The sequence below is a fragment of the Pristiophorus japonicus genome, chromosome 5, assembly GCF_044704955.1.
Source record: "Pristiophorus japonicus isolate sPriJap1 chromosome 5, sPriJap1.hap1, whole genome shotgun sequence".
Lineage (NCBI taxonomy): Eukaryota > Metazoa > Chordata > Chondrichthyes > Pristiophoridae > Pristiophorus > Pristiophorus japonicus.
The window spans coordinates 114,611,312-114,624,519 of NC_091981.1; the positions used below are offsets into that span (position 1 = coordinate 114,611,312).

Consider the following 13,208-nt stretch of genomic DNA (forward strand, 5'->3'; position numbering starts at 1 on the left):
AAGAGCAATCAGAAGAATGCACAGTCCCTGAGGTCAGCCCGGACAGGCTGGAATCACCATAGGTGACAGACACTCACATCAGCGTCCAACAACCAGAGCCCCAACTGCGGCGCTCCACGAAGGAGCGTAGACCACCTGAAAGACTGAACCTATGATCTCAATAAGACTTTGGGGGCGGATGTTTGTAGCTACAATGTAACACCACTGTATTACTGTACACACTCAACTTGGATGCACACCTTGACCACAGGGGGTGAACTTGTGGGAGACACTCCTTACCTGATCACACAGGTATATAAAGGGAGGTCCCATGCAGGGTCATCACTTCTGGAGTCCTGTAATAAAGAGCTAAGGTCACAGAGTGCCCTTGTCCCTGGAATGTGCCTCGTGTGGGTTCATGCTGTAGAGTAAGGACTTTACAGCAGCGAGGAAGATTGAGAAAAGGGTTGGGCCAATGACTCAGCCCTGCTTCACCCCGGTCCGGACATGGATTGGGTCTGTGATGGATCCGTTGGTAAGGATCACGGCCTGAATGTCGTCGTGGAGCAGGCGGAGGATGGTGACGTACCTTTGGGGGCATCCAAAGCAGAGGAGGACGCTCCATAGACCCTCGCGGTTAACAGTGTCAAAGGCCTTTGTAAGGTCAAAGAAGGCTATGTATAAGGGCTGGTGCTGTTCGCTGCATTTTTCCTGCAGCTGTCGCGCTGCAAAAACCATGTCCGTTGTGCCTCGTAGGGGACGAAATCTGCACTGCGACTCCGGGAGGAGCTCCTCGGCCATGAGGAGAAGACGGTTGAGGAGGACTCTAGCGATGACTTTCCCAGTAGCTGATAGGGAGATTCCTCTGTAGTTGCCGCAGTCGGACTTGTCCCCTTTTTTAAAGATGGTCACAATCACTGCATCTCTTGAGATCTCCCGGCAAGCTCTCCTCCCTCCAGATGAGGGAGATGAGGTCATGTATTCGCGCCAACAGTGTCTCTCCATCATACTTCACTGTCTCAGCAGGGATTCCATCCGCTCCCGTAGCCTTGTTTTTAAGCTGTCTTATGACTTTTTATACCTCGTGCAGTGTTGGGGTCTTACTGAGGTGGTGATGGGTAGCATGCTGCGGAATGGAGTCGAGAACACTCGGGTCAAAGGCAGAGTCTCGGTTGAGGAGAACTTCGAAGTGCTCCTTCCAGCGGGCCCCGACTACCTCGGTGTCCTTGATGAGTGTTTCCCCGTTCTTGGCCAGCAGTGGGATGGGGCCTTGGGAGTTTGGACAGTAGGTGGCCTTGACTGCGATGAAGAATCCTCTCTCATCATGGCTGTCGGCTAGCTGCTGTATCTCCTGTGCTTTCTCCATTCACCACCTTTTCTTGAGGTCCCGGGTTTTTTGTTGGACCTCAGCCTTGAACCGTCTGTAATGCTGCTTTGCTTTGCTACAGATATACTGACAGTGTAGAACTTCATGAGGAAGTATGCGTGATCAGCACATGAGTTTTCCAAGACTCTATCAAGCTAGGCTATAAGTTATGTAGAGAATACATATTCAAAGAATGAAAAAAGCCATACCATCTTTATCTGTGAGTCTTTTATTGACTGTAGAGAATATTATAGCTGAGCCTAATTCTATTCTCATCCAATGTCTCACATATGTGCTTTCCATTAAGGGCCACAGTATAGTGAAAAGCCCTGTCCTCACTCGCCAAGGTATTATGATGGTCACAGTCCAATTGCTACCCTGGCTGAGATCAGCTGACGCAGTATTGACCAGGATTCAAGCTTGGAATCTTTACCATTGGGGAAGTTTATTCTGAATATTTAATAGCATATCAGGAGTATATTGCTTGACATCTGAACGAAATCTCTGATGTCATTGTTCTTTAAATTCTTTATGCAGGGGAATGGCATTTATGTGATAGGAAAGTTAATTCTGCCAAGCAAACAAAGGAATGCACCAAAAGCAGATATCTTGCAGGTAATTTTATTACGACACCAATTTTATTTTTTCTAAAGCGGTATGCTTTTTTATTGGAAAAAGCATCCACGGGAGGGTGAATTTGATTTGTATCGTTCAAACAATCAATTTAGACATTGACTGAGTTTCGCATTGTTACATGTATGAATGCAGTTAATAATTAGTGTTTTCATTCCATTTACTAGCTTCTAAATGGAGCAGTGAATTACATTGGGTTTCTAAGTCCCCTTGTTTAAATCAGGATCATTATACTGATGATGTATGTTTGCCTCACTTGCTAAAAATAAGATTCATTTTTTAGATTACAACAAAAAGTGATTGCCATAAAATATTGCAAACTAGTTTCTGTGGCTTAACTCAATTGTACAATTGTTAAAAACGTCTTCCTGGGAACAGGGATGTTTCCAATAAAATTAGGCCTAGTTATGTTTTTACTTTTGTGTTACTATTACCAGTATGAAATTTCTGGGAAAAAAGCTTTGATTTGTCTCTGTCTCAAAAAGAAATTAACTCTTTTTGAGTAACATCAGTTACAGTAACATCCGCCTCTATTATAGACTCTTATAGATTTGTACTAAGTGTTTCAATGTGTGTGATATGTCTGTTCATTTCAGTAATATGTATATATTTACATTCAATGTTTCTAACTTTTTCATTACAGTGTTATGCATTTAGAGCTTTGCGTTTTCTCTTCAGCATGGAAAGGAACAGACAATTGTTCAAAAGGTACAGCATCCAAATGCAAAGGACACCTACATATTGACATTATCTCTCTATTCCATTATGCCAAAATGTCAGTAACCCCTCAAGCAAGATAAAATATACACAATACTGTACAGTTTTTAATCTGTAGAGAAGCGTCTGCTTGGTACTTCACTATAGCAGTGGAATTGCGTTCAGAAACTTAATACTACTGATTTATAAAAAAAACAACAAAAGCTATCAAACAAGCTACAAAATCAAGATTATGTAATTTGTGATGATGCCTTCTGCTACTCTGGATAATCTGCGAGAAGGTCTGCAGCAACAGCCTGGAAATGATTCTCCGAGTGGAAATGTACACTGTACTACTAAAACATGTTTTTATATTACAAATTATAATTTTTTAAATTCACAGCCTCATTAGCCATGGTCTGATTAAGCTGTTTTGAATGCAAGTATATTTATTTACATGCACATGATTAATTTCGGCCAATAAAAGTCAACTTTATTTCCCCCCAAAATTGTTCACAATGCACACTTTCTAATCAGAGAGCAGTCGAACGTGAGTCTTGTGTGTTTTGCCACCCTTTATTCCACCCCCCGCCCCGCACCCAATCTCATGTCCTTTTTTTAACTTCATTCTGGGGAAGGCCAGCATTTATTGCCCATCCCTAGTTGCCCTTGAGAAGGTGGCTAACTACCACAATGAAGGAAATAACTACTAATTTTTCAGTAATTATCATCCTCCTCTTCTGTTGTTGAGCCACACCAATGGATGTGTCTGAACAGCTTCTAAAAATTATCTATCTGTTGCAAGTCAAAGGTTGAATCTCACCTCCCTTTCAGGCATTTCCAATATCTGGCACTTCATGTGGTACGCTGTAGGTGTATCTCAGAACTATTTGCACTATGTTTCATAGGTGTTGGTGTTGTTGTCGTTTCAATATTTGGGTATTTGAAATTTTTAAAAAATCACACATTTCCATTCAATGTGGATCAACTTTTACATTGATGAACATTTTGACCTCGATGTTAATCCCCCCCATGACAGATGGGAGAGGCTTGCGGGGGGAGAGGGTGTAAAAATGTAAAAACAAGGAATACATCCCCAACCTACAGTCTTTGCGACTGTTGCCTTTTTATGGCAGTTGGTTTCATGTCATGCAAGTGTCTCGCCGTCAAGACATTTCATTAACTTATTTAAATCAGGAACCACAATGCAATTGGGAGCCTGATTTAATTTTAACAGTTGCTGCACGTGTTTCTCACGGCTCGGGAAATCCAGCAGTAAAAGTGAGGTGGGAACTGCCAGTTCAAAAAGGTAAGTGCCTTTTACAGCACAGGAGGGGCCAGAAGAAGCGGGGGTGGTTCTCCTGGCCCCTCAAGGAAGTCTTAGGCAACTAACCCGCTGGCAATTGTGGCCTCTCTCTTTTCCCCCTCCTTCTCTCCCCCCCCCCCACCCCCGCTGTGATTGCCTAATTTTGCCCCCCCAGTCCTAATCTTTGACCTGCCTCCTTCCAGCGATGACCTCTCTCTCATTCCCCCCTCCTCCACCCTTATGCTCCAATCTCTCACTTTCTCCCTCTCTCAATGGTTTCCCTCTTTTCCAACCCCCCCTCCCCCCAGCCCCGATCTTTCGTTCCATTCCTCCCTCAATGGTCTCTCTCATCTCCCCTCCCCAGCTGCGATCACTCCATCCCTTCCTCCTGCGATGGCCTCTCTTTCTCCCCCAGCCCCGATTGCTGAGGACTGTCCCAAAGGGTTCCCGGTTGCAGCCTCCTGCCGCTACTTTTCAATTTGGCTGCCTGCCGGTGGGTAACAAATTAAAAAAATTATAATGTGATCCTGCCGTTAAATTTGGAAGGTCCTCCATATCCCTGGCATATGCACTTTTAGTCTGCTGGAGCACTCTGCAATAATTTCTTCTGGATAGTGTTAGGAATGGGAGATCAGCCCTATTATCCATTATTCTTGCCTGGATCACTGGTTGAAGGAATAGATTTCCCTGTACCCTCCCTATAAATATCGGGACCTTTGTTTCAGTCAACGTTGTCCCATACATATTTTTCATCAATCATCTTCAACCTGGACATGGCCCTACTCAGCATGGAGCATCAAGTATCGCTGAATCTACTTTCAGCAGAGCAAAAAGATTCAAACATTGCCAACCCTGTAAGAATGGTGCTATGTGCCGAACGGTTTGAGATCCTCGGCCAATATCTTCTGGGACTGACTCCAGCAGATAACTGGCATGCTGCAGGAGAAGAGTGAAATGAAAAAGAAATACCAAAAGAGACCTTCCTCCTACAGCAGTTCTGCTTTTTAACCAACCACCACTGGCACTTTAGTACCATTCAATACCATGTAACAGGTGGATCCTGACCTCATCTGCAAGCACTGCTCCAATTAAGAAAAAATGCAAGTCTGCAGTGGCACCGTTGATGCATGGAAAGCTCTCAAGGCATCACCGACAGCCTCTGCTGTCTGGCTGATGATCTTCATCTGTGCCGGCTGACAGCAAAGATACCCAAGGAGGAAGAGGATAAACACCCAGAGGGTCTTGTGGCATACAAATTGATGTTTGATGTGTTGAACACTAAATGTCCCATAGTTAGAATGTCTCAGTTTGAAAGTCTTTGTATTGAGGGAAAGGGCGCAGGTAGAGCCCCTGCTCTTTATCTTCAAGTTCTCATATTATTTCTCTGTGAGCTTTGTGATACCCACATCTCTTTGGACCAGTGCAAAGGAGTCTGTGTTGCATTTCAAAAGCAACCTTTGGTTGCAGACAGAGTAAACAGGACGTCCCAGGCGTGTCATGCCTTGGCTGACCTAGTGCACATTTCATTGTTCATTGACCACAAATCTGAATTGCATGATACAGATTTCATCTACTGAATTTTCTCTTCAAGTGCCATCTCAGCTTTAGGCTGTGGCAAAGACTGCTCAGAAGTCTGGCAGAGAGCAGTTCTTGTTATTGGTTGAGCCTACTCCAGGTCGCCTCACTGCAGAAGCAGGCTGCAGTGGATGTTCTAGAAACAGACAGTCTATTATCCAGGGAATATTGCATAGAGGCTTAATTCGCTTCTTTATCTAGTCTCCCTCTGAAATTGCAGCAGCAGTTTCTCTATATGTCCTTTAAGGCTCTTTAGCAAACAGATTTTGGGATAAGTTTTGCTTTAAAGCCAAATTACAGTGTGCCAAAGAAGGTCGTTCTTCATAATAAGGATTCAAGCATCATGACTGAATAAACTAATGTGGACATCAGATTAATTTCATGTACTTTCATGACTTTACAACTTGATATTGCCAAGCAGATTAAGAAAGGCATTATGAAAAAGCATTTCCATTATTTTTGGGACCGCTGTTAAGGGAAGGTCATGTTTGACTAACTTGATTGAATTTTTTGAGGAGGTAACAAAGAGGGTTGATGAGGGTATTGCGCAGTGTATATGGATTTTAGCAAGGCTTTTGATAAAGTCTCACATGGCAGACTGGTGACGAAAATAAAAGCCCATGGGATCCAAGAGAAAGTGGCAATTTGGATCCAAAATTGGCTCAGAGGCAGCAAGCAAAGGGTAATGGTTGATTGGTGTTTTTGTGACTGGAAGGCTGCTTCCACTGAGGTTCTGCAGGGCTCAGTACTAGGTCCCTTGCTTTTTGTAGTATATATCAATGATTTAGACTTGAATGTAGAGGGTATGATTAAGAAGTTTGCAGATGATACTAAAATTTGCTGTGTGGCTGATAATGAAGAAGTAAGCTGTAGACTGAAGGAAGATATCAATGAACTGGTCAGGTGGGCAGAACAGTGGCAAATGGAATTCAGTCTGGAAAAGTGTGAGGTAATGCATTTGGGGAAGGCCAACAAGGCAAGTGAATACACAATAAATGGTAGGACACAAGTGTAGAAGAGCAAAGGGACTTTGGAGTGCATGTCCACAGATCCTTGAAGGAAGCAGGCCAGGTAGATAAGGTGGTTAAGAAGGCATACGAAATGCTTGTCTTTATTAGCCGAGGCATAGAATACAAGAGCGGGGGGCGGTTATACTTGAACTGTATAAAACACTAGTTAGGCCACAGTTAGAGTACTGCGTGCATCACATTACAGGAAAGATGTGATTGCACTGGAGAGGGTACAGAGGTGATTTACGAGGATGTTGCCTAGACCGGATAATTTTAGCTATGAAGAAAGATTAGATAGGCTGGGTTTATTTTTTTTGGAACAGAGGAGGCTGAGGGGAGACGTTATTGAGGTGTATAAAATTGAGGGGCCTAGATAGAGTAGCTAGGACGGAGCGATTTCCCTTAGCAGAGAGGTCAACAACCAGGTGGCATATATTTAAAGTAATTGGTAGAATGTTTAGAGGGGATTTTTGAGGGAATTTCTTCACCCAGAGGATGGTGGAGTTCTAGACCTCATTGCCTGAAAGGGTGATAGAGGCAGAAACCCTCACTACATTTAAAACTTACTTTGATGTGCACTTGAAGCACCGTAACCTACAGGGCTACGGATCAAGAGCTGGAAAGTGGGATTAGGCTGGATAGCTCTTTGTTGGCCGGCGCGAACACAATGAGCCGAAATGGCCTCCTTCCATACAGTAAATTTCTATGATTCTATGATTCTGTTAAATCTATGTAAGGGACGAATCCTTCTAAATAAATGTGAATTCCACCAACATGCAATTCACAGCTTCTGACCTGCATACATTACTTTAAAAACATAACCATTATTCATCAAAACATGTCCAGATAATTCTGCCCCATTACTTTCAAAGGTACAAAATCTTTTTGCATCTCTCAAGGGGCTTTATCTGTGCCTGCTCCATTAATGGTGCTAGTACCTTTAAGGCCCAGGAAGCACCCAGACTTCCTTCTCTCTTCATGGTTCTGACTAATAGTGACCCATGTGGCCCCTCCTTTATTTTATTTAGGCTTGAGGAAAAGTGAATGCTGAGCTCTGCACTCTAGGAGACCTTTAGTCTGATGAATTTTTAATTCTGATGGAAGTTCATCAACCTGAAATGTTAACTCGCTTCCTCTGTCCATGAATACTGCTTGACTTACTGAGTGTTTTCCAGCATTTTCTGTTTTTATTTCAGATTTCCAGCATCTGCAGTATTTTGCTGTTGCTCTTTTAGTCTGCTGGAGCACTCTGCAATAATTGCTTCTGGACAGTGTTAGGAAAGGAAGATCCTAACACTATTATCCACTATCATGATCCAAGCTTCCTTGACTGGATATCTGGTTCATATGCATAGTCCCCATTTATTTTACTGATCATAGAAGAATATTTTTTCTGTTCTATAGGTTTGTTTCACTTGCTTAATGTCAAAATTCTCATGATGGGCTATCATTAATTAGATTTTTTTTAATGCAGGTTATTTCCTCCAGATATGTTTGAGATGTTCATTGATGTTGGACATTATGCGCGTGACATCCATGCATACGTAAACTTGGTAACTAAGTTGAACTCTTTACCTGTAAGTGAAGGACTCCAATTACTCTTGGATATTTTCAAGGTTCTGTTTTTCCACAGAAAGTTTGTAACCTGTCTTGCAATTTTGTGTCTAGACTGATGAACTAAAACAAATCACTGAAAATATTGAAGGAGTTAACCAAAATAAAGCTCCAACAAAATTTATCGGGAATTATGCCATTTTAGACTATCTTGGGAGTGGAGCGTTTGGGAATGTTTTTAAGGTAAGCTATTCCTTTTATTGTAATATTTTATTAGCTTTCTGCAACAGAAACATTAAATGTATATTTTAGATCTCTTCTTGAATTTACAGGTTAGGAAATACAGTGGACAGAATCTGCTAGCTATGAAAGAAGTTAATTTGCACAACCCAGCTTTTGGAAAAGACAAAAAAGACCGTGACAGCAGTGTGGAGAAAATTGTGTCAGAGCTAACGATAATTAGAGAACAGGTGCATTTTCTTTGTCACTTAAAAAAAAAGTACTGTCCCTGTTTCATATAGAGTACAGGTATATTGACATTATTAGTGATGGTCATTTTCAATGAACGGTGAGTTTGTATTAGGTGGAGAGTATCTACTGAATGGACGTTAATTCCTTTATACTAAAGTTTCGAGTAAAAATGCATCAACATACAGAGCATTACACAAATTAGATTATCATACAAGTGAAAAGAGGTATTTTTTGTTTCATGCTTTTAAAATATAATTTAAAAAAATTAATTCATGGTATGTGGTTATTGCTGGCAAGGCCAGGATTTATTGCCCATTCCTAGTTGCCTTTGAGAAGGTGGTGAGCGGCCTTCTTGAACCGCTGCACTCTGTGTGGTGAAGGTACTCCCACAGTGATGTTAGGTAGGGATTTGCAGAATTTTAACCTAGCGATAATGAAGGGACGCTGATATCAGGATGGTGTGTGACATGGAGGGGAACTTGCAGGTGGTGATGTTCCCATGTGCCTGCTGCCCTTGTCATTCTAGGTGGTGGAGGTCGCGAAGCCTTGGCGAGTTGCTGCAGTGCATCTTGTCCATGGTGCACACTGCGCTGGTGGTAGAGGGAATGAATGTTTAAGGTGGTGAATGGAGTGTCGATCAATTGGACTGCTTTGTCCTGGATGGTGTTTGATATGTCTTTACTATACAGTACAAATGCACTTGAGGCCCATACTAGACAGAAGGTCACTCTGTGACAAGTAACCTTTATTTGCCAGCATTGAAGTGGAAAAGATGGGTGGAGCTTCCCCTTTTATACCTGAAAGTCCAGGTTAGGAGTGTCTCCCACAAGTTCACCACCTAGTGGTCAGTGTTCTCATGGTGTACAACTTAGGTCAGTTTATATATGGATTACAATGACAGTTGAATACATGACATCACCTCCCCCCCAAAGTCTTATTGGGATCACAGGTTAGGTCTCTCTGGTGGTTTACGCTCCCTTGTAGAGCGCCTGAGTTGGGGCTCTGGTTGATGGGCGCTGGCCTGAGTGTCTGCTGTTTGCGGTGCCTCAGGCCTGTCCGGACTGCCCACAGTGACTTGGTTCCGATGTTCAGTCACCTGTGGTGGAGTGAACTCTACATCGTGTTTTTCCTCTGCTGCTTCTATGGGGTTGCTGAACCTCCTTTTTGTTTGATCCATGTGTTTGCGGCAGATTTGTCCATTGGTAAGTTTAACTACCAGAATCCTATTCCCCTCTTTGGCAATCACAGTGCCTGCGAGCCATTTGGGCCCTGCAGCATATTTGAGGACAAAGACAGGGTCATTGACATCAATACATCGCACACTCGCATTCCCGTCATGGTAGTCACATTGTGACCGGCGCCTGCTCTCAACAATTTCTTTCATGGTGGGGTGTATAAGGGCTAACCTGGTTTTGAGCGTCCTTTTCATTAGCAGCTCTGCGGATGGAACCCCTGTGAACGAGTGTGTTCGGGATCTATTGGCCAACAGGAGGCGTGATAAGCGGCTTTGTAGGGAACCCCCTTGGATTCTGAGCATCCCCTGTTTGATTATCTGCACTGCTCGTTCCGCCTGGCCGTTTGAGGCCGGCTTGAACGGTGCCGTTCTAACATGGTTGATACCATTTCCTGCCATGAAGTCCTGGAATTCAATGCTTGTAAAGCACGGACCATTGTCGCTGACCAAGACGTCCGGTAGACCATGGAAGGCGAACATTGCCCGTGGCAGAGGATGTGCTTGAATTGAGAATGTCTCACTCGATCCATTTGGAGTAGGCCTCTACTACAACCAAAACATTTTTCCCATGAAAGGACCTGCATAGTCCACATGGATGCGTGACCAAGGCTTGGCGGGCCAGGACCAGGGGCTAAGGGGGGCTTCCCGGGCGCATTGCGCAGCTGGGCACACGTGTTGCACCTGCGAACACAAAGTTCCAGGTCTGCATCTATCCCTGGCCACCAAACGTGTGACCTGGCAATTGCCTTCATCATGACAGTGCCCGGGTGCTCATTGTGGAGTTCTCGGATGAACGCCTCTCTGCCCAACTGGGGCATGACTACTCAGTTTCCCCATAGGAGGCAATCAGCCTGAATCGAGAGTTCATCCTTGCGCCTGCGAAATAGTTTAAATTCATCAGGGCATGCCCCGTACGTGGCTGCCCAGTCCCCATTCAGGACACATTTCTTGACTAAAGACAGTAGCGGGTCTCTATTTGTGCAGACTCTGACGAGCTGTCACGAGTGAGCCTTCGCTTTCGAAATCTTCAACAGCCATGACCATCTCAGCAGCATGCTTGGTTGCCCCCTCGGTGGTGGCTAGTGGGAGCCTGCTGAGTGCATCGGTGCAGTTTTCAGTGCCCAGTCTGTGCCGAATTGTATAGTCATAGGCAGCTAACGTGAGTGCCCACCTCTGTATGAGGGCCGATGCATTTGCATTTATGGCCTTGTTGTCGGCCAAAAGGGACGTTAGGGGTTTGTGATCTGTCTCCAGCTCAAATTTCCTGCCAAGCAGGTACTGGGTGCATTTTTTTTTTACTGCATATACACATGCAAGCGCTTCCTTTTCTACCATCCCGTAGCCTCTTTCTGCCTGGGACAGACTTCTGGAGGCATAAGCTACCGGCTGTAACTGACCCTTGGCATTAACATGCTGCAACACATACCCAACCCCATAGGACGATGCATTGCACGTTAAAACAAATTTCTTACATGGGTCATATAGCGTTAACAGATTGTTGGAGCATAACAAATTGCATGCTCTGTCAAAAGCCCTTCCCTGGCTGTCCCCCCAGACCCATTCGCGATCTTTGCGTAGGAGTACATGTAGCGGCTCCAACAGCGTGCTCAATTTGGGAAGAAAGTTACCAAAATAGTTCAGGAGCCTCAGGAACGAACGCAGCTCCGTCATGTTACGGGGTCTGGGTGCTCTCTCGATCGCTTCCGTTTTCGACGTAGTAGGTCTGATCCCATCTGCTGCTACCCTCATTCCCAGGAATTCTATCTCTGGAGCTAGGAAGACGCACTTCGCCTTTTTCAGTCGCAGACCTACCCGGTCCAGTCTGCATTGCACCTCCTCCGGGTTGTGGAGGTGTTCTTCGGTATCGCAACCCGTGATGAGGATGTCGTCTTGAAAAACCACTGTCCTTGGAGTCGACTTGAGGAGACTTTCCATGTTTCGTTGAAAGATCGCGGCGGCCGAGCGAATCCCGAACGGACATCTGTTGTACTCAAACAACCCCTTGTGTGTCGTGATGGTGGTCAGCTTCTTCGACTCACTCGCCAGCTCCTGGGTCATGTCAGCTGAGGTCAGGTCCAATTTTGAAAAAAGTTTGCCACCGGCTAGCATCGCAAAGAAGTCCTCTGCTCTCAGTAGCGGGTACTGGTCTTAGAGTGACACCCGATTGATGGTGGCCTTGTAATCACCACATATCCTGACCGACCCATCTGCCTTGAGCATCGGCACAATCGGGCTCGCCCAGTCACTGAATTCGACTGGCAAGATAATGCCTTCCCTCAACAGGCGGTCCAATTCGCCTTCTATCTTTTCCCGCATCACGCTCTGGCCTTGTGGTGTACTGGCCTGGTGTCCGGGTTTATGTGAATCACTACCTTGGTCCCCATGAAAGTGCCGGTGCCGGGTTGAAATAATGAGTCGAATTTGTCCAGGATCTGTGAGTATGATATTCGCTCCACAGAAGAATTTGCATTGACCTCGCCCCATTTCTAGTTCATGACAGCAAGCCAACTCCTCCCCAGCAGTACGGGACCATCCCCCGGGACAATCCAGAGTGGCAATCTGTTCTCCGAATCTTTGTGGGTCACGACTACTGTGGCGCTGCCTAGCACCGGAATGATCTCCTTTGTATATGTCCGTAGCTGTGCGTCAGACGGCAATAATTTTGGCCTCCTGGCCTTGTATGCCCACAACTTGTCGAACTGTTTGATACTCATCAGGGACTGGCTGGCCCCCATGTCTAGCTCCATTGATACTGGGATGCTATTGAGGAGCATTTTCATCATTATCGGTGGCGTCCTGGTGTATGAACTGTATATGTGCTCCCCATGAACTCGCTGAACTTCAGCTTCCAGCGATTTCCCCCAGTGTCCATTTGGCCTCGTAGGGCTTACATCGGGCCCGTCCTCCTCGTACATCAACCTGGCTGCAGGCTTCCTGCACATATGCGCCAAGTGATCGCTGACGTTGCAATTTTTGCAGGTATATTGCTGATACCTGCAAGCTCTGGCTGTGTGTTTGCCTCCACACCTCCAACCTGAGCCGTTGTTGGAAACAGAAGGTCCATTACCAGTTGATTGTCTCATTCTCTGTAACTGTCCTTAAATGCACCATTGACAGGTGTTGATGGCTCCATTACTGGCCGCATTGTCCCTTGCGATGGCATGAATCGCCGTTCAGCTAGCCATTGTCTCTGTTGAATTCCCCCTTTGGGTTCGACTACATGCTCGGGCATGTCCCATTGCCCCTGTCTGTCTGGAAAACTGTATGCCGCATTAACAATGTTGACTCCCTGTCCATTTGCTGCGTTTAAACCAAAATTTTTGTCAAACATCATTCTGGTCTTTTCCTCCCCTGAGATAAATGTCTGGGCTATCAGAGCCGCCG

The 13,208-nt window shown here is 45.0% G+C and overlaps 1 protein-coding gene across 7 annotated transcripts in view; it reads left to right on the forward strand.

Annotated features, from left to right (window-relative positions):
* Positions 1 to 13,208, forward strand: part of nek10 (NIMA-related kinase 10) — a 436,136-nt gene that overhangs the window by 170,016 nt on the left and 252,912 nt on the right. For all 7 annotated transcript variants that reach the window (XM_070880873.1, XM_070880874.1, XM_070880876.1 and 4 more), the window contains 5 exons: positions 1,883 to 1,960; positions 2,622 to 2,686; positions 8,040 to 8,142; positions 8,234 to 8,362; positions 8,452 to 8,589. In XM_070880873.1, the coding sequence (XP_070736974.1) occupies positions 1,883 to 1,960; positions 2,622 to 2,686; positions 8,040 to 8,142; positions 8,234 to 8,362; positions 8,452 to 8,589 (513 nt within the window). The remainder of the gene's footprint in view (positions 1 to 1,882; positions 1,961 to 2,621; positions 2,687 to 8,039; positions 8,143 to 8,233; positions 8,363 to 8,451; positions 8,590 to 13,208) is intronic.